General features: G+C 37.9%; 1 protein-coding gene across 1 annotated transcript in view; it reads right to left on the bottom strand.

The window, feature by feature from the left end:
• TM9SF2 (transmembrane 9 superfamily member 2) overlaps window positions 1-22108 on the bottom strand; it is a 67809-nt gene that overhangs the window by 23161 nt on the left and 22540 nt on the right. The window contains 8 exon segments of the mRNA XM_030313387.1: window positions 1188-1296; window positions 2293-2372; window positions 4339-4450; window positions 5729-5840; window positions 5843-5852; window positions 6875-7004; window positions 12514-12641; window positions 19131-19224. Coding sequence (XP_030169247.1) covers window positions 1188-1296; window positions 2293-2372; window positions 4339-4450; window positions 5729-5840; window positions 5843-5852; window positions 6875-7004; window positions 12514-12641; window positions 19131-19224 — 775 coding nt within the window.

Below are 22108 nucleotides of genomic sequence, written 5' to 3'. Positions count from 1 at the left end.
AACTAACTGAGCCACGAGGTGCCCCCAATTTAAAATATTTTGAGGGCACTTGGGTGGCTTGGCCGGTAGAGCATCCAACTCTCAAATTTCAACTCAGGTCATGATCTCAGGGTCATGGGATCAAGCCTCTCATCAGGCTCCAAACTGAGTGTGGAGCCCGCTTAAGATTCTTTCTCTCTCCCTCTGCCCCTCCTCCCTGCTTGCACACACTCTCTCTCTAAAAAAATAAAAAATGAAAATTAAAAAAAATACACTTTGAGAATAAATGAGGTTGGGACACTAAATTACTCTGAATATACCAAAAGGTTGAAATGATAAAATTCAGTTAAAATTACTTTTGAAAAATTAAACAAATAAAATTGCCTGGGAGTTATTCCACTCAGCTTTGCTGTTTCACAAACTGGGGGCATGCTGGGAATGAAGACAGAGAGAGGTGACAGGACATACATGAACAGAGGGGACAGAACTGGAGCCGTGAGCAGTGCAGCTCTGAGTACTAGAGTGACTAAATTTCTAGAGAAGACCTCTAGAGAATATTTTTAATGTTTCTTTTTTTTATTTATTTTTGGGAGAGAGAGAGAGTACGAGTGGGGAAGGGCAGAGAGAGACATACACAGAATCCAAAGCAGGCTCCAGGCTCTGAGCTATCAGCACAGTCCTGACATGGGGCTCAATCCCATGAACCATGAGATCATAACCTAAGCCAAAATTGGACGCTTAACTGACTGAGCCACCCAGGCACCCCTATAGAATACCAACTCTTTTGTGTTCACTTCGGCAGCACATATACTAGAATACCAACTCTTTTTTTTTTTTTTTTTTTTTTTGAGAGAAAGAGAGACAGAGCATGAGCGGGGGAGGGGCAGGGAGCAAGGGAGACACAGAATCAGAAGCAGGCTCCAGGCCCTGAGCTGTCAGCACAGAGCCCAATATGGGCTTGAACTCACAGACCGCGAGATCATGACCTGAGCCTAAGTTGGACGCTCAACCAACTGAGCCACCCAGGGCCCCTAGGAATACCAACTCTTAAGGATCATCTTCTTATTTGAAAATATGAATTCAGGGTAACTTTTGAGAAGAATGTTTTAGAAGCAGATTCTGTCTAAAGCTATTATTTCAACTTTTCCAAAGAACAAAATAAGAACTACTCTCAGAAGACTAGAGAACAGTTCAAATGTTTCACTCACCGTAGAATCCATCTGATTATACCTGGCAATATCTTTATGCAGTGTCCGTAGCATAATCATAGCCACCATTCCAGACAAGAAGAGGACAATGACCAGGGAATTCATGATACTGTAGGAATAAGCATGTCAGGATTAATCTGTAGCTTTGTTTCCTTTTCAAAATGTTTATTCAGGCACCTTACAACAACATTGATCAAAATCAAAATTTGACTAAAAATCCAACAGATTCAATGAGTTGTGCTCTGTTATGTGTCCTTCTAGTGGATACAGAGGTTTATATAATTATCATAATAATCTTATAATTTGTTAACTAGAAATTTTTAATGTTTATTAGAGAGAGAGAGAGAGAGAGAGAGAGTGAGCGCGCACAAGCGGGGGAGAGGCAGAGAGAGAGAGGGAGACACAGAATCCAAAGCAGGCTCCAGGCTCTGAGCTGTCAGCACAGAGCCCGATGCGGGGCTCGAACTCAGGAACTGTGAGATCATGACCTGAGCCGAAGTCAGACACTTAAACCACTGAGCCACTCAGGTGCCCCAAGAACTACAATTTTTTTTTGTCTGTGGCCATTATTAGTAAATAACCACTATGCCCATATAAATGTAATGCTGCAAGGACCAACAAAGGTCTGTATCTTCAAGAAATTATAACAAATTTATTCAATAAATTAATGAATGTCAAAAGGCAGTCAACAAAATAGAAAAAAGAGTGATGGCACCATGAGTAGCTTTCCAGACAAAAATTTTGAATCATGCTTTGAAGAGAAAGTAATTATAAGTAGACATAACATGAGCAGTAGCTTCTGTTCATTGAGCACTCTTCCACTTCCAGTAAGGTGCTCAGATGCTCTGTTTCATTATCTCTGTTAATCCTCAGAACAGTCTTGTGAAGCAGGTAACTCCACATAAAGAAACGGACTCTGATAAACTGGGTGGCCTGGACCGACTTACAACCAATGATTTAAAGCCAGGATTGAACACAAGTCTATCCAATTCAAAAGCCCAGACTTCTGGATAACTGGAGAGGATTACAGAGTGAAAGTGAAATTGAAAGGGACAAAACACAGAACAAGCACAAAGCATAAAGTGGATTAACTCTGTACTCTTACCTAAACCACTGAATGTGGGTATGAGGCATAGATTCCAGAATATAGTCCCATCTAGAAGCCCATCTGATGTTTTTATCTTCCTAGGGGGATAAAACAAAACAAAACTCTTTAAGCATTTGCTGACAAAGTATATTAAGAATCCAAACATTTCCGCTCAAAGCTTGACCTTCCATTCAGTTAACAAATGTAATTTCTCATTATCATAACTTGGTTTAGTCAGGAGTTTTAGAGAGTTTAGCTCTAACTCAAGTCTCGGGGAAAATCAAAATGAGATTAAGCAGCAAATAAAAGAAATTCCTAAAAGTCCCTAATTACCTGTATTTTTTAAAAGTCTTGCTTTAAATTTTAACTAGTAAAAGTTTAACTTAGATATCAAAATTTAGAGCTGTATTCATTTTTTTTCAGAAAATTGAGTGGCATAACTTATTCTTTATGCTCTTTGATGTCATCTATCCATGTCAATGAGATACCAGAGTCGTAATTTAGATACACTGAGCATCTGGCAGGTATCACCCACAATGAACTCTTAGTACCTAAAAAGAAATATACAGTGTTTCTTGCACTAGGCTTGCAAAATTACACACTATAAAGGGAGAGTAAATGTCTCAACTATATTCAATTGGCAAGACAGTTTATAAAAAAGAGGAGGAATACTGCCTAAGATTCTCATAAAATGAACTTCTACTTCCCTAAGAAACTTCTCCATTAATAAAAACACTTCCTTGAATTCCCAAAGAACCTATATAAATCATCTACCATCAGGAAATTCTCAATTAAAGTTTATATTAATCCAGACTTAAAAACAGTGTTGCCGGGACACCTGGGTGGCTCAGTTGTGTTAAGCATCTGACTCTTGGTTTTGGCTCAGGTCATGATCTCATGGTTCAAGCCCTGTGTCAGGCTCTGCGCAGGTGGAGCCTGACTGGGATTTTCTCTCCTCTCTGTCTGCCCCTCACCTGCTCCTGCTCTCTCTCAAAAATAAACTTTAAAAGAAAAAAGTGTTGCTCTCCCAAATGCCTGATGCATAAATCTTTGACATTTTCATACCAGCTTCTATGCCTGTTTTCTTTATTTTCTTGTTTCTTTTATTTATTTTTAAATTTTTTTTAACGTTTTATTTTTGAGAGACAGCATGAGCAGGGAAGTGGCAGAGAGAGAAGGGGACGGAGCATCCAAAGTGGGCCCTGTGCTAAGCCCATGTGGGGCTCAAACTCACGAACTGTGAGATCATGACCTGAACTGGTGATGGTCACTCAACTGACTGAGCCACTCAGGTGTCCTTCTTTTTTTTAAGATTTTTTTTTAAAGTTTATTTACTTATTTTGAGAGAGACAGAGAGGGAGAGAGTGAGAAAGTGAGAGAGTGAGAGAGTGAGAGAGAGAGAGAGAGAGAGAGAGAACGTGCATGGGGAGGGGCAGAGAGGGAGAGAGACAGAATCCCAAGCAGGTTCTGCACTGTCAGCATGGAGCTCAATGTAGTGCTCAAACTCTTGCTGTGAGATCATGACCTGAGCCAAAACCAAGAATCACTTAACCGACTGAGTCACTCAGGTGCCACTAAAGATTTTTTTAAGGTTTATTTATTTTTTTTGGGGGGGGGGCAGGGAATGAGTGGAGGGGCAGAGACAGAAGGGGAACGAGGATCCGAAGCCGACTCTGCTGACAGCAAAGAGCCCAACGCAGGGCTCGAATTCACAAACTGTGAGCTAGCTCATGACCTGAGCTGAAGTCGGATGCTTAACCACTGAGTCATCCAAATGCCCCAACCGACCTCTACGTCTATTTTCTTTTTCTACCTTTTGCTTTCTATGTATCTCTTATGACTTAACATTTAATCAGGTTCAATTCTCTAATCAACCATACTTCTCATTTAAATGGACACTTAGTTTTTAGTGTGATTATGTTGCCTGGTGCACTGACAAACTATTCCAAATCAGCTCATTAAAAGCTTATGTATTTGACAAGGTTAATCATTAATATTTTTAATTAGTTTACATAGTATGAATTTAGGATTTCTGAGTTACACTAGAGATAAAAACAAACTCACCTGGAAGCTAACAGAATAAGTATAGGCAATTTTGATCTCCCCAGAAGCCTTGTTACTTATATCCATGGGGGGTCCAGAGCAGTCCGGTTTATCTATATGGGTATGTTTGAAGCTGTGGGAGGAAACATTTTGGCAAGATGCTGATAAAGAACAGTTGAAAAAATGGGGTAAATGTTACAGATTTTGTATGTATTTTACAATGCTAGTGATAGTCAAGGGTGAAATTATTCATGTCACATTTAATAGTACAAATATTTGTTTTATATAAATAATGGGCTTAGTTGTAAGTATATGTAAATTATTATTCAAAATTAGAAACAAACTTTTGAAAGCACTATACATGAAGAACATTAAATATCTTAAAACAATAAAAACAAACACTGAGGGAATTTAAATTAACTGCCATCCAATAATGGCATGCATTTCTTAACCAACAGTAGCATGGGAAAAAGACTAATTCAATGGGGGGGTAGGGGTTGAGGGGAAGTCATGAAAAAAAATGGAATGCTCCATCAAAAAAGGGATCTCACAAATAACTGATAGGTACTTTCACACTAAAAATATTGACAACTTGAAGAGATGCTCTTTCAGTGACTTGTCACATACTGGCATCTAACACTGCAAGGAGACTTTAGAAATGATGGCACTAATCAGCCCATTTAGGGGGCACCCAGTGGGCTCACTCATTAGAGCATGGAACTCTTGAGCTCAAGATCACGTTGGGTGTAGAGGTTACTTTAAGAAATCGGCTCATTTGGGCATCCGATGAGAGGTCAAGTTGCAAATATTGGAGGCAGTGCTTTTCCACCAAAAGAGGGAATGCTGCGCCAACCACTCACGTTCTCCATTCCTGGCTGACACAGAAAAGCTGTCAAAACTTCCTGATTGAAAAACAGAACAGAAAGACACTTTGGCTTGACTACTTACCATAACAGGAAAAAAAATATATTTATATGGCTTCTCTGGACAACCCACAACTCAGTAACAAATCACACTAAAGGGAGTTTTAGTAAAATCAATACTGAGATGTCAGATTATATGCCAGAATACTGATTTTTTAAAAAGTTAACTGGGTCCCAAATATTTATTCTTTGGGAATAATTTCACTCACATTTATTTACTTATTTACTATTTTATTTTCATTTAATTTTTTAAAGTAAGCTCTATGCCCAAAATGTGGCTTGAATCTCATGACTGAGATAAGGAGTCACATGCTCCACTGACTGAGCCAGCCATGCACCCCTTTGTATTTTAATTAAAGTAATCTCTACACCCAATGTGGGGCTCAAATTCATGACCTCAAGATAAAGAGTCACATGCTCTTCTGACTGAGGACAGAGCTGGCCAGGCATTCCTCATTTATTCACTTTTTATCTATTTGTACAGTTACCTTTTTGGTTCAAGTTTGGCAGCCACTAATCTTGCTCCCATGGACCCAGTTTCAACAACATGATAATATATTTTGATGTCAACATGGTTGAAGATGTAAAATGTATCTCTTCATGGAATTCTGACTGTGGAACAAAACTTAAAGGTAGAAAACTGGCTACACAAGAGTCAAAACAAAACTTTAACACGAGGCACAACAAGTAGGAAAATTTGAGCTAGGACAGAGTTTTAGTCCTTCCTTATAAAAACGTTTAAGTTTTAAGCTGAAACTCTCCAAAAGCCAAAATGAATTGGCAGAGTACAAATTATGCTTCTTTAATATTTTAATTCTTACATATAAATACCTGTTAAAAAGAACACATCTAATATTTTCTATCTTTCCACTTATGATAAAACTAACAAAATAAATTTTAGAATATTAAATGTTATGAGCATACCAAAACTTACACATTTCAAAATTGAAACTCATAACTTCAGACTAAACTCACAACCTAAATAATTTAAGTGTGTGTAGTTAACTCTCCCAAAAGCATTAGCCAAACCAGTTTCATGATCAAGCTGATGCTAACTTCTACTACCAGGTCATACTAGGAGATTAAATCAGGTTGACCTGATTACACAAAATTTAATACACATCCCCAATAATTTTAATACTTTCTATAGTAACATCTTTATTATTGTTTTTAAATATAAAAGAATGGTTATAAAGGCATTTACTTTTTAAGAAAAGGTATAATACTAAACTCTTGCAATATATTATTTTATGGACTTGAATTTGTAATACAAATTTCATGGGCTTGTAATGAGGTCTTTTTGGCACTCCAGTAACCTTTTTTTTAATATATATAAGATTTATGCGTCTTTTAATAGAGTCAGAACATACAAAGTCCTAGCCCTTAGCCTAGTGCTTAGCATGTAACAGACACTCAGTGAATGCTGAACTGAATCTGAATTATTTAGTGCTAGAGTTAAATTTATATATTGTTAATCTGGCTTAAGTCAAAGATCTAAGTAATTGTGCTTCAGACATGTGAATTGTACTCATACAATGAATGTAACCAATTTTGTCCAGGTAAAGACTGAATCCTTCTACCAAAAAAACCCATATTTTTAAAAAGTAGCATAGAGATTTTTTTCACGAACTTACATTAATAACACAGGCATCTTTTGCATGGCCTTTATCTGTAATGTAACAGCCAATAGGAAATCCAGGATTACAGAACCTCTGACCATCTTCTACATCATAACACCATGTTACAGGCATATTATCCACAATCCTAAGCACAGAAATAAAAGTCAAGTTAGAAATCATCAAACATGACTAACAAATACTACTCAAAGCTGTGTTACAACTTCATAGAATTTACATATCTATAAATGCCTTCAGATGTCAAAACTACAACAAAAGAATTTTGATAAAATGTAGTATTTCATAGGCAATAGCATTATGCCAATATTTGATATGCTGTAGTGAAGAAAAAGACTTTATAGCTTCATTGAAACTATAAATGTATACAGGAAAGAGAGTTTTATAAATTAATTTACTGCAGTTGCTAATTTAATATCACTATCTAGATCTGTTGAGTATAATTTACCTTTTGCAGAACACTCAAAAGCTCTAAATTAGGTGCAAAGCAATGTATCTAGTTCCTTGGGAACAATTTAATGGAACAGCATAGAAGCAAATGTCCTTTACTACTAGGTAATTCAATAAAAAGGGGAAGAACATAACTGCAAGATGGAAAAATATTCAACTTAAGGGCCAGTGAAAAAGTGAAAATTACAGTCTTAATCTATTAAGCTGTGTAAATCCAACTTATGTGTAAAGAAATGCTGCTATAAAACTAGAGAAACAAAAATTTAAAGTGCTATAGTGACAAAGAACTTTTTAAAAAGGGGATAAAAATAAAGAATAAAAGAATAAGATTCCGTAGCACTGTCTAAACTACATTAAAGTCCGAGCATGTGGTCCCCAAATGCCAAGAGCACACTACAGGATACAAATTAAAAAATATTACTAAAAATATACTAGCTATATTACAGTCATAAGATGACTCCAGGGCATGTTTTATTTGTTAATTAATGTATGCCTTAGGAAGTAAAATTATGATTCTATATGCACCCAAGGTGTACATTAATGACCTAATAAAACATGTCTCGTCACATTTAAATGCTATTTAATAGTACCCAATATACCAAATTTTAGAATCACCTTCACTATTAAGTTGCTTATTATTATAGCCAGCAGGCTAGCAGCTCCCATGAAAAGACTATAAAATATTAGAAGTATAAAAGCACTGCTACATAAAATAAATAATTCAGATTTTTTGGTAGCTTAAACAATCAGTTAATTGCTTTAATTTTTTAGATAGAGGATGAAATGCAATCAATGAATATATACAATATATTAATTATAATATCTTTATACTTTCATAGCAGAGAAAGTACTACAAAAAAATTACAGTGCTAGCTATAAAAAGAGAAATTAAGCAGCAATTTAGGCTTTCTTAAAGCAAGCATCCTAAGTTTATCATTTACATAATGCCTTGACACAATAACCTTTTCCTGGTAATAGGAAGCATTTAAAAAAAGAACAACAAACACTTGGAAATAAATGTAATAAAATTTAAAGAATATAATTTTCAATTACTGCCTTGCTAAGTTAGGGAGTAGTACTTATTTAAATTTATAACACCAGAAATACTAAAAATCTTATTTTTAATCTTCACAGTGAAAAAGAAGGATTCAAAAGGATAAAGGTTGGCCCCAATTTTTTTTTTTTTTTTTTTACCATCTAGGCCTTCTTTCCATTATTTTCCTTTACCCTCCATGGGCTCCATATAAAACACTTCTATTAATGAAGCCTCATCCACTAATAATTTTTCCCCAATAAATTAAATTCCCAGTTTCCGATCAGAACAGAATAACCCATGTTATCACAATATATTCAGAAAATTGTAGTGAAAAGCAAAGAAGCTTGGCATTTAAGTTATTCTATATAGTTTTAACATGGGTACATTTACACTATCTGTTAGGATTTTGAATTTTTAAAAACATTTTCCCACTGCTAGCTTGCTGAGATCCAGGATTAGAACTCACTAGACTAAAATATCTTCAAAGACCCCTCTCTGTCCAATAAGCTAGAAAACGTAAGTACTGTGATACCTAGTTATATAATTATACTTTTATAAATAAAATGTCACAAACACCTGGAAATTTGGGCAAGAAGTATAAGCACAAACCATGCAGAGTATAGCTGAAGGGAATTCGGTGCCTGGTGCTAGTATCAAAACACTAGTCTCAAGAATCAAGAAGTAGCTCAGGACAGAATAAGGCAAGAAAATCCTCAAATTGTGTTCCAACATCCCAAATTATGAATTAAAAGTATTTGTCAATTTAGATAAGGAAATTAACTATTCTTAATTAACTGTTCTCTAAATGGGTTGGCTTATTAGCTAATATTCGGTTATTGTAATCGTTTAAAAGGTAGTAAGGTTAAAAACGTCATGGGGGGGGCGCCTGGGTGGCGCAGTCGGTTAAGCGTCCGACTTCAGCCAGGTCACGATCTCGTGGTCCGTGAGTTCGAGCCCCGCGTCGGGCTCTGGGCTGACGGCTCAGAGCCTGGAGCCTGTTTCCGATTCTGTGTCTCCCTCTCTCTCTCTGCCCCTCCCCCGTTCATGCTCTGTCTCTCTCTGTCCCCAAAAAAAAAAAAAATAAATAAAAAAAAAAAAACAAAAAACAAAACAAAAACAAAAAAAAAAAACAAAAAAAAACGTCATGGGGGAAAAAACTACAGTTCATTCATGCAATGTAATACTACACAATTATGAAAAGAATAAGGTAGATACAGGTCTACAGATGTGCTTTTACATGACAAACGCCCAGATTTTCTGAAAAGAAATGCGCAAGTTTGCAGAATAATATGTACAATACTTCAGTTGCACTATTTTAAACAGGTACACTCCTGTTATATGCCTGCATATGCACAGAATATCTGGGAACACATGAGAAATAATACTGTTACCTCTGGGGAACAGGATTAAAGAAGTTGAGGGTGGTAGAAGATGTTTACTTTTTACTTGATATTTTCCTACGCTGCTTGTGTTTTTTCACAGATATATATTGTTTCATAATTTAGAAAATGATTACGCTCTCCCCAAATGTCTCAGTGCAAAGGTTAATAAGAAGTGCTACATTCACAATAAAATTCCATAACATAACACTACACTTTTAAAGGTCTTTCAGATTTCTAAAGGTTCATGCTATTTTATCTCTATCAACTCTGGTATCTATGCTGAAAATCAAGTTACACAGTAAAAACTTTCTGAAGTAAGTCAAAGACAGAAATATACTCAACTTAGGGTTCAACTAAATTATCAATGTGAACCAACATTTTCCAAATGTGTAATGTACTGATTTAAAGACTAAAGCCCAGGGGCACCTGAGTGGCTCAGTCGGTTAAGCGTCGGACTTCATTCAGCGCAGGTCAAGATCTCATGGGTTATGAGTCAGGCCCTGTGTAGGGCTCTGTGCTGACAGTTCAGAGCCTGGAGCCTGCTTCAGATTCTGTGGGTGTCTCTCTCTCCACCCCTCCCTAGCTCACGCTCGCTCTCTCTCTCTCGCTCTCTCTCTCTCGCGCGCGCGCAAAAATAAATAAACATTAAAAAACATTTAAAGACTAAAGCTCAGGGGCGCCTGGATGCCTCAGTTGGTTAAGTGTCCAACTTTGGCTCAGATCATGATCTCGCGGTTTGTGGATTTGAGCCCTGCATCAGGCTCTGTGCTGACAGCTCAGAGCCTGGAGCCTGATTCAGATTCTGTGTCTCCCTCTCTCTCTGCCCCTCCCCCCACTCTCACTCTGTGTCTCTCTCTCTCAAAAATAAACATAAAAAAAAAAATAATAATAAAGACTTAAGTCCATTGTCCACAATTACCAGACGATATATTTGTGATACAGCTTAGAGTTTGGCTAATAGTTTCAGACCTGAAATCATAAACTCTTCTGATACAACAATAAAATGATTAATCACCAGCAAGTTTCAAGTGTTTTAGGCAGAATATAGCGTAAGTTTGCAACTGATATACCTATCACAAATTACTGAATCAATTTCATTATCAAATGCTAACTTCATAAACTATTTTAAATTGTTTATTCTTTTTATTATGCATTTTGGCAACAAAGAGTACCTATGTTAATTCCATCATAAATTAGTTAAAAATATTTCTAAGCTACTGAAGAAGAGGTGCTTCTATTATCTTTAGGAGCAAGCTTCTTGACAGTATTCCAAGAACAGAGGGTAGAAGAAATAACTAAAAATACCTATAGGCCTGAAGTCATTCTTTATTCTGTCAACAAGTGAGTAGCTATTAATAGCTAAACGGATAGAGTAGCTATTACTCTAAACGTTTACACCTCCTCGAGTAAACGGAGGTGAATGAGGCTAACATGAAACTCTAAAAACTGAGCCTTAGGTATCATTTTGAAGGCTGTTAACAATTTGAAGCAAACTGAAAATACCAAGGAAAATTTCAATTACTTATGAATAAGCAAATGTACCCAACTTACACTGATTCAGCAATTACATAGTATTCTCACAGTACCAAAGAAATGAGGAGATTTCAAGTTCTTGTTTGCACTGAGGCTCACAAGAGGAAGAAGCTGACACAAGTGTAATGGGCAAGTGTCCTTCCTTATTCCAACGGTGTTCTGCTATGAGAAACTTGTTCCCATCTGGTTTAGCAGACTGAAACAGATTCTATCAAGGTCTGGCCAATCAGAATGAATTCCCCTAATTACAGACAGACTAGTTCACGGATGGGCAAGTGACCCAAGGTTGCCCCTCTCTAGGACTTTTAGGGGGCAACATAGAATGACAGGCTCCAACCACAGTATTTGAGCCACAGGGTCTGGGCATGTCAAACTGAGATCAATGGTTCCTAACCTCCCTTGCACTGGGCAAGTGAGCATGAGATACTGATAGGATAAACATTCAAGAGGAAGTACATGAAGACAGTCTTCTTGTTCACTATCTCCAGTACCTTATACTTTTTAGAAGAGGCAAAACATATGTAAATTAGAACCCCACACAGAGTAAGGTATTTGTCAGCAAAATTATCTTGAAGAATAATGATCATACTTCAAAAGTTGGATTTTCAGACCCTTTTAAAAATATTCTACATTTGAATTATGTATAAAGAGTCAATACTACCTTATTTTTTTGAGTTAACTACTTTAGAAGCAAAAATAAAATAGGTTTAAATGCTTTTTGATTGTAACACAAACTGGTAAAGACCTAGTTAATGTAACATCACAGTGTATAAAATAAAAAACAGGTTACTCCAAATGTAACTGTTTTATTTGAAGCAGATGCTATGTATCAAACATTAAATGACGTTCAAGTTTGTTTTCCCATGGTCTTTTTTAAGGCCTCCAAGTATAAAATAACAGTATTTTTCTAGATGACTGATCCAGGTCCTTTCCCCAAAGCATGAATATGTTCTTATTAAATACATGTGAAAAAAAGAAGTACTCTAGGTACCAGGTCTAGGAACCAAAAGAAGTACCAGATATTACAGTAATCTAAGCAGTTAAAAATGATACTTTAAGCTGTCAACCTTAGTAATCCTTGGCACCTAAAAGTCAGACTTCATGCTATTACTATCAACAAAAAAATCAACGGATTTGCTATATTTTATCGAGTTAATGAAGTAATTTATACAGTCAATGAAACAGAGGTTTCATCTAGAAAAGGAAAATACCAACAGTCCAAAATCTCCATGTCTTACCAGTGATGTTGATAATTCAGTAGCATGCTTTTTTTCAAGAATTCTAATTTTTGTTTGTCTTCAGCTTTCTCTGTATGGTATGTTTTTGTACAGACAAGCTTGCAGGTCTCCTCCTTATTAAATGTAAACTGTATTAAAATAAAGTGAAAAGCAAATTAAAAAATATCTAGGTCCTTCACACCTATGCCATAAGCAGAGTAAAAATACTGGTCTTGTCAAATTACTTCAGTGCATTAATATTGATAATATTGTAAAATTTCTCATACTTCAATTACATTTAAATTTTAATCTATTTCTCTAAAAATCTAAATCAGTTTTTCTTTTGATAAGTAACAGTTTTTATTTTTATTTTCGATAATTTGAATCCACTCACCTTTTAAATGTAAATGAACCTTAAAAGGGGAAAAAAAACACATGTAGAACAAAATGGAAATCAGTTCTTCTATAGTAATGGCCTCTGATGTTTTGAAATGATGGAGTTGAAGGCTTTCTAGTAATAAGCAGACAAGTTTTTATGCCCATATATTCATTTGATGGATGTTTGTTAAGTGCCCCCTATGAGCCAGGTAATAGAGATTCAGCAGTAAGTAACAGACTGTGATGACACAGGAAAAAGTCAAATTTGGATGTCTAAAACTCAGGGTAAATGTGCTTCTCTTTTTACACACATTTGAAAAGACTGTCAATTTTCATGATCTTATTTAAATAAAATTGAAACAAATAAGGTTTAAACAAAAATTAATAATTTAAAAGTTAAAACACTAAGGAGTCCTCCAATTTTGGAGCCTATGACTTATTTCATGTGTAAAAATAATGGTATTCATAACATACTGCATAATGTAAGTTTACTTTATCAAGATGCACTTATGTCTTCATTTTAAAAACGTATTTCTGGGGCGCCTGGGTGGCTCGATCGGTTAAGCCTCTGACTTGGGCTCAGGTCATGATCTCACGGCTCGTGGGTTCGAGCCCCATGTCAGGCTCTGTGCTGACAGCTCAGAGCCTGGAGCCTTTCAGATTCTGTGTCTCTCTTTCTCTCTGCCCCTCCCCCGCTTGCACTGTCTCTTTCTCTCTCTCTCTCTCAAAAATAATAAACATTAAAAAATTTTAAAAAAAAGTATTCCCTAGTTTTCTAAAGGCTGTAATTTATTAAACTATATATAGTCTGCAATTGTATACCATTCAATAAACTCAAACTTTATTACATGGAGTTAAAAAAAAACAAAAACAAAAACAAAAAAACCTTGCATATGTTTCACTTTTAAGCAGTTCAATCCTTTGCACATGATTAAAACACCTAAATCAGTTTTTGTGCGTGAGCTGGCAGAGGAGAGCTTCAAGCGCAGCCCACTGCTGCCACCTGCCAGCTAAGAGTTAAGTTTTGTCTACATTGCTACTTCTGTAAATGCAGCAATGTTTGTGCAATTATCTAATATTCTTAACCTTATATACACCTTGTAAGTTCCTTTTTAAAGGGAGGAAAATGAAAAAAAAGAAGTATACATACTAAGGAATTAGAGGGTAAGTGTCAAATTTACATTCAGCATAGACACTGCTAGTTATACTAAAAGTGGCAAATCTTACGCCTCAATCCAGTGCTTACTGGGTTTAGGCAAGTCCACTCTGTGTTCAACTGTGAAGGAAAATAGTAAAACTGGAGAGGATGCTTAATCATCATAATAAGCATTTATTAACTCATGTAATCCTCCCACCTTTGAGGTAGTCTCTTTTGCTGAATCCTTCTCATCTTCCTCACCTAGTAACACCAAGTGCCCCAAGGCTCAATCCTTGGAATCCTCCTCTTCATTATCTATACCCACACCCCCTTGGGGATCTCATGAGTTCCTGATACACTGATTTTTACACCAATGATGATTTTCAAATATATATATCTAGGCTGAACCCCTCCTCCAATGCCAGACACATATACTGAAGTGTTTACATCTCTATTTAGATGCCTAATTTCCCATTCCCCCCCAAACCTGCTCTTCCCAGACTGTCCCATTATAGAAAACAGGAAATCCACACCCCACATGCCATCCCTTAGCAAATTCTGTTGTACTGACCCCACCTTCAAAATGTAGCCAGCTTTTGAGATTCTGACAACACAACACCTACTCCTATACTCCATGGTCTGAGCTATTATCGGGTCATACATATCTCTACGATTGTGTCAGCCTCCTAACCAGTCTCCTGGCTTCTCTCCTTGCTCTCCCATGGTCCTCCTCAACACAGCAGCCCTAGTGATCCTGTTAAAATGTAAGCCTACTCAATATCCTTCAGTGTTAACCATCTTGCTCAGATATACAAGCCAAAGTCTTTACAGTGGCCTAGGAGTTCTTATGTGATATGGTCCCATTGTTTCTCTGCCCTCATTCCCTGCTATTCTCTATCTTGCTCACTCGCTCAAGTCACACCAACTATTTCTGTACCTTCAGCCCACCAGGCAAGCTCACATCTTAGAACGGGTGCATGTGCTGCTATCTTTACAGAGAACATTCCCCCAGATATTCACATGGTTCACTCCTTTACTTGCCTCAGGTCTTTTGCTCGAATGTTACCTTCTCACTCAGCAAGACTTCTGCTGGCCCATTTAAAATTGCCAATTCTTCATTCACCTTCCCTGACTTATTTTTGATAGTTTTTCCATCAGCAATGGACACAGTATGTACTTTAGTAATTCATTTTGTTTCCTTCTCCTCATCAGAATATAAGGTCCATGAGGACAGAGATTTTTGTCTCCGATCACTGCTGCATGCCATACCTACCACAGTGCCTGGCACGAACATACTAACTGAGCAAATGAATATGGATGACTGGTTAGATCTGGGATGAGTCTATGACCCTGAGAATGTGGCTCCAGCTTCACATAACACACAATCTTGTTTTCCTGACCTCAAGAGCAGTCATAGATAAAAGACAGCAAAGCAGATTTGAGGTTTTGTTTTGTTGCTGGTTGTTACCATTGTTTTTACTGCAGATCTAAAATAAGGCAAAATAAGAGGTGCCTGGGTGGCTCAGGTAGTTAAGTATCGGAGTTTGGCTCAGGTCATGATCTCACAGTTTGTGAGTTTGAGCCCCATGCCAGGCTCTGTGCTGACAGCTCTCAGAACCTGGAGCCTGTTTCATATTCTGGGTCTCCCTCTCTCTCTGCTCCTCAGGGACTCGTGCTCGCTCGCTCGCTCTCTCTCTCTCTCTCTCTCTCAAAAATAAACGTTAAAAAATAAGGCAAAATTCTATGAAAATAAAGGACAAAGAATACTGAATCAATACTGAAAAATATGAGTCATTGCATTTATGGCTGACTTGAATGAAAATCTAATCTCTTTTTTTCTTTATTTTTTTTTTTTTTAACGTTTATTTTTGAGACAGAGACAGAGCATGAACAGGGGAGGGGCAGAGAGAGGGAGACACAGAATGGAAGCAGGCTCCAGGCTCCGAGCCATCAGCCCAGAGCCCGACGCGGGGCTCGAACTCACGGACCACGAGATCGTGACCTGAGCCGAAGTCGGACGCTCAACCGACTGAGCCACCCAGGCGCCCCGAAAATCTAATCTCTTATCCCCATGTTTCTGTTTACCTATGCCTTAATCTTAAGAAATGCCTACTCTGTCTCTTTAAGCTTGGGGGACTTAAAGATTTTGTTTTAGCACAAATCTTGATCCTAAAAACTCCTAGGAAACTCATACAAAATGTGAGATGCACGTCTCTCCATTTTAAAGCACTCCTGTTCTATTTTACCTCAACTCCTGGTTCAAAATTAAATGTGCAAAGTACTAGGCCTAGAAGAAGGGTCCTTTGCATAAGCAAGGCTGTCTTTTCCTGTAAATAAATATATCCTGGAGGGAACCTACCATGGACAGAATTTGCCCTTAAATTCTTCCCCAAAGGGACAAACTTCTTCCGGGGTTTGAATATTTTGCTGGCCTTTCCTCTGTTTATCTGCAACCTGCTATGAGCTGTTTACTGGAAGAAACTCCTGCTGTCCCTCAAGTTCACTGACGATGTTATTGATGCTCTTTCCTTCCATTATTTGTCAAGGCAAAGGCATAACTAAACAGAATGATGGGGCTGAGGCACCACAGGAATATCTTAAGTTGATTGTATAATTTAATAAATATGCCTGAAAATCACCCTCTACTATAAAAACAGTACAATAACTTCCAAAGTAATCTTTCAAAATATCACATCAGGGAGTGATACACAATTAAGATGATACACAATTAATACGTTTGCCCGGCACAGTAATACCCATGTCCATATACTTTGAGCTCCTTCCTTCCCAGTGGCCTCATCCCATATGCCTTCAAATCTGTCTTTGAAAAAATTTTAAACTACGGGCATCTTTAGGGTAGAAATTTTAAAATTATAATTATTTTAAGAGGACTTATGGTTGAAAACTGTAAAATCATATACTTATGTGGACTAAACTTGCACAATTATGCGTCTTTTCCCCAGTGTAGTGTAGTGTTAGAGGGGATTAGGTGGGTAGTGGGACAACTCTAGGTTTGGGGATTTGCTGGACAGATGCTCAGTGCAATGAAGTGCCAAAGAAAATAGATGGCAGTGCTTAGTGAGAAGCAGAGAAGGCAGCTAACCATAGGGTCTAAGTCGTAGAAGACAAGGATGAGACACTGAGAGAGGAATTAGCCTGGGGAATAAAACCTGGAGTCAAGTTACAGCAATTAAAATGAATACAGAGAGATGTCCAAAGTAGAGACTTAAAGGAAAAATTCACAGTGCAGAATAATATGTTAAATCATAAGCAAGTCAAGTCTAATTTTATTTATATATGGTTGTAAGTACATGGGAAATTTCAGGAAAGATTAATAAGAAACTGTGACGTAATGGGGTGCCTGGGTGGCTCAGTCGGTTGAGCATCCGACTTCGGCTCAGGTCATGATCTCACGGTTCGTGAGTTCGAGCCCCGCGTCGGGCTCTGTGCTGACAGCTCTGAGCCTGGAGCCTGCTTCAGATTCTGTGTCTTCCTCTCTCTCTGCCCCTTCCCCACTCATGCTCTGTCTCTGTCTCTCAAAAATGAATAAACGTTAAAAAAACAATTTTTTTTTAATTAAGAAAAAAAGAAACTGATGTAAAACTGGGGGTAGGGGGAGAAAGACTTACTTTTCATTTCATATTATTCTGCATCATTTAAGTTTTTATATGGTGATACATTGTTATGATAAACTAGTTTAATTTTTCTAAAAGAGAGTGGGCATCATTCTTTGTGTAGCAGGGGGAAAAGATGTAAAATGAATAGGGTACTGCACAACATGGAAGAAAAATAGGCTTAAGTGTTTACAGATTTAAAAGAATAATTCCAGGGAGCGCCTGGGTGGCTCAGTTAGTTGAATATCCAACTCTTGATTTCGGATCAGGTCATGATCTCACAGTCATGGGATCAAGCCCCACATCGGGCTCTGTCCTGACAGTGTGGGGACTGCTTGGGATTCTCTTTCTTTCTCTCTCTCTCTCTCTCTCTCTCTCCCCTTCTCCCTCTCCCTCTCTCCCTGCCTCTCCCTGATTTGCACTCTCTCTGTCTCTCTCAAAATAAATAAATAGGGGTGCCTGGGTGGCTTAGTCAGTTAAGCATCTGACTTCAGCTCAGGTCATGATTTTGTGGTTTGTGGGTTTGAGCGCTGTGTCCGGCTCTGTGCTGATGGCTCAGAGCCTGAGGCCTGCTTCAGATTCTGTGTTTCACCCTCCCTCTGCCCCTCCCCCACTCTCTCTCTCTCTCTCTCTCTCTCTCAAAAATAAACATTAAAAAAAATTTTTTTAATAAACTAAAAAAAAAAGGAGTAATTCTGGGTGATGATGGAGTACACACATTGAAGACAGTATCTTATATTGTGCTTAGTTTGGTTTCTAAAAATATACCGAGAACATTCCAAATATACTTTCAATGGTCAAAAGAGAAAGGTTAGCTTCCCAAAACCCCCAATGGGGGAACCCAAGTAGTGCTATACTTGCTAGGAGAGAGTAGGTAAATATGTATGAATACTCCCAAAGAGGGAGAAGGAGATGTGGAGAAGCTGCGGCAACTTTTCATGACGGAGGCCTGGGTTTCTGGTCCCTCTGTAACATAAGGAAGAGCGTCTTGAGTCCTATCCTTTAGGCCACCAACTTATCATTTAGAATACTGATATATGAGGGGGCCTGGATGGCTCAGTCGGTTGAGCATCTGACTTCAGCTCAGGTCATGATCTCGCAGTTTGTGGGTTTAAGCCCTGCATCAGGCTCTGTGCTGACAGCTTGCTCAGAGTCTGCAGCCTGCTTCAGATTCTGGGTCTCCTTCTCTCTCTCTGCCCCTCCCCCGCTCATGCTCTGTCTCTTTCTGTCTCTCAAAAATAAATAAATGTTAAAAAAATTAAAAAAAAAAAAACTGATATATGAATGTTTGTTAAGACAAATTTATCCGTGACATATCATGAGGAGAGGAATCCTTCTAAACCGTAACATTAAAAAATTATTCCCAGAGCTAAAAGAGAAATGAAATCCTCTTTAGATATAACAGCTAAGTTATCTTAGGCTTTTCTGTAAGGAAAAAATAAAGAAAAAAGAATGAATGAGAAAGAAAGGAACAACTAAATGACCTCTATGTCACACTGAATACCAACCTTATATGGTGAAGGTTCAATTCTTTCCCCAAATAACACCTGACCAAGATTTTCAGATGGGCGTTTTCCTTCTGATGCTTGGCAAAAATCAAACCTGGGGGGGGGGGAAGTATTTAAGCTTTTACACATAAAAGGAAACAATGACATATCAAGCCCCTATTCAATCTAGAGGGCAGAAATTAAGTACTGATCATTCCAGTAGCTCTAGTAGTTGAATAAGAATATATTCACACTCCAAGTTCCATGTACATCTCCCCAAAGCAAAAAAGCAAAACGTCAGAAAATTATGCCCGAGAAAACTTTGATGTCTAAATATCTTTTATGAAGATGTAAATTACAGAATTTAAAAAGTTAACACGATATACTTATTTTTGTTCATTCCAATGATAAAACTGGTATCTTTCTTCTTCAAGCAAATTTTCCATTAACTTATCTCCTTTTGTTCTAACTTTCTAATCCAAAGCTTTAATTAATAACATTTCAGGAAGATATGTCAAAGTTCCCTGGGTTTATGCCTCATCCCTATACAATGGCTAACACATCCCAACAAGAGAAGCATGGCAAGACAGACCCTAGAGAGCAGAGAATTGTGAAGAAGCCATAATCAGTCAGCTATAACGTTCTCTGTAATTCCCCTGTATTATTAACCAGGTTTCAAAATAATTTGCTTTAAACGTTACAGTCAAATTTCAGCTTTGCTATAGAAAATTAAAGGACAGTTCTTGTGTTCATTCTGGAATGATATGGGAGCACTCAGGACCCATGCAGTGATGGCTACAGATTAGATTCCCAAAACAAAGATGAATCTTCGGTGATAAAAAACAGGCTGGTTGGGGGCGCCTGGCTGCCTCAGTTGGTGGAGCATGCAACTCTGGATCTTGGTGTTGTGAGTTTGAGCCCCACGTTGGGCGTAGAGATTACTTAAAAATCTTAAAAAAAAACAAACCCACCAAACTGGGGCCAGGAAGTCCTCAAATGAAGACTTTCCATGTAGTGGACGTAAGAGATCCACTGAATTTTCCCCGATACATCCCACAAAGATTTCAGGAAATATGTTTGTTTATTTAACAAAACAAAAGAAACAAAAAGTGAAAGGAGCATTTAGGTCTCGTCTCCAATAGTTACATAAATAACAGTCCATCCATTTATGAATGTTGTACTTCCTTCTAATACGTAGTTAGGCATCTGGATTCTAATAGGATAGTCTCACTTTTTGGTGTGTGCTTTTTTTCTATAGTAAGCACATATTTTCTCTTAAACCTCTTAAATACAACAAAAATTTAGAAGCCAGATAAAATTTAGGAACTGTTTTATACTCAATAGGGTATATAGTGATCAAATGAATAAAGGTTATATATACATAAAAAATTTTTTATAATATCAAAAAAGTTAAAATAATAAAATGTTCAAAAACAGAGATATAGTGGAACAAATTATACACAACTCTACACAACCTCTACAATGAAACGACAAACAGGGGTGCCTGACTGGCTCAGTTGGTAGGGCATGCAACTCTTGATCTCAGGGTCATGAGTTCAGGCCCCACACTGGGTGAGAGCTTACTTTAAAAAACAAAACAAGGGGCGCCGGGGTGGCTCAGTCAGTTGGGCGTCCGACTTCAGCTCAGATCACGATCTCACCGTCCGTGAGCTCAAGCCCCGTGTCGGGCTCTGGGCTGATGGCTCAGAGCCTGGAGCCTGCTTCCGATTCTGTGTCTCCCTCTCTCTCTGACCCTCCCCTGTTCATGCTCTGTCTCTCTCTGTCTCAAAAATAAATAAATGTTAAAAAAAAAAAAAAGCATAAACAACTACGAAAAAGACGGGGGTAGCTATGGCTGTGTATTAACGTGAAAAGATTAGATGAGAAAAACAAGGTGCAAAACTACTTTTGTTTAAAACAAAAATGTATAGATGTGGTTAGGTACATTAGAATATGCAGAGAAAAAAATGTAGGAGGAGCAGAAAACAAAGCAATTATTTCTGGGGACTGATTATGTAGGACATAAGAATTGTGTTAAGGGGCACCTGGGTGGCTCAGTTGGTTGAGCGTCTGACATCAGCTCAGGTCATGATCTCACCATTGATAAGTTTGAGCCCCACATCAGGCTCTGTGCTGACAGCTCAGAGCCTGGAGCCTGCTTCAGATTCTGTCTCTTTCTCTCTCTGTCCCTCTCCTGCTCGCCCTGTGTGTGTCTCTCTCAAAAATAAACATTTAAAAACAAAAAAAAAAGAATTTTGTTTAAAATTATGTGGAGTTTGGGGGCACCTGAGTGGCTCAGTCAGTTAAGCTTCGGGCTCTTGATTTCTGCTCAGGTCAGGATCTCACAGTTGGTGGGACTGAGCCTCTGTTAGGCTCTGGGCTGACAGTGCGGAGCCTGTTGGGATTCTCTCTCCCCCTCTCTCTGCTCCTCCCCTGCTCGCTCACACGGCATACACATGCACTCTTTCTCTGAAAATAAATACGTAAACTTAAAAATGTTTTGAGTATTTTTATAATTAAAAAATCTATTTTTTTAAGTTTATTTATTTATTGGGGGATGGGTGGCAGAGAGGGAGAGGAAGAGCAAGAATCCCAAGTAGGCTCTGTACTATCAGCCCTAAGCCCAACTCAGGGCTCAATTTCACCACCATAAGATCATGACCTGAGCTGAAATCAAGAGTTGGACACTCATGGGGCACGTAGGTGGCTCTGTAGGTTGGGCATCAGACTTCAGCTCATGTTACTGAGTTCGAGTCCTGCGTCGGACTCTGTGTTGACAGTATGGAGCCTGGAACCTGCTTCTGATTCTGTGTCTCCCACTCTCTCTCTGCTTCTCCCTGACTCATGCTCTGGATTGCTCTCTCTCTTAAAAATAAACATTAAAAAAAAAAAAAAAAAAGTTGGACACTTAAGTGACTAAGCTACCCAGGTGCCCCTATAATTAAAAAATTTAAAGAAAACACAATGGCTTTTTGTCCACTGAGATAAAAAAGGAAATC

Source organism: Lynx canadensis, chromosome A1, assembly GCF_007474595.2.
Source record: "Lynx canadensis isolate LIC74 chromosome A1, mLynCan4.pri.v2, whole genome shotgun sequence".
Taxonomy (NCBI): Eukaryota; Metazoa; Chordata; class Mammalia; order Carnivora; family Felidae; genus Lynx; species Lynx canadensis.
Note: the sequence above shows the minus strand (reverse complement) of the source record. Positions and strands in the feature narration are given on the sequence as shown.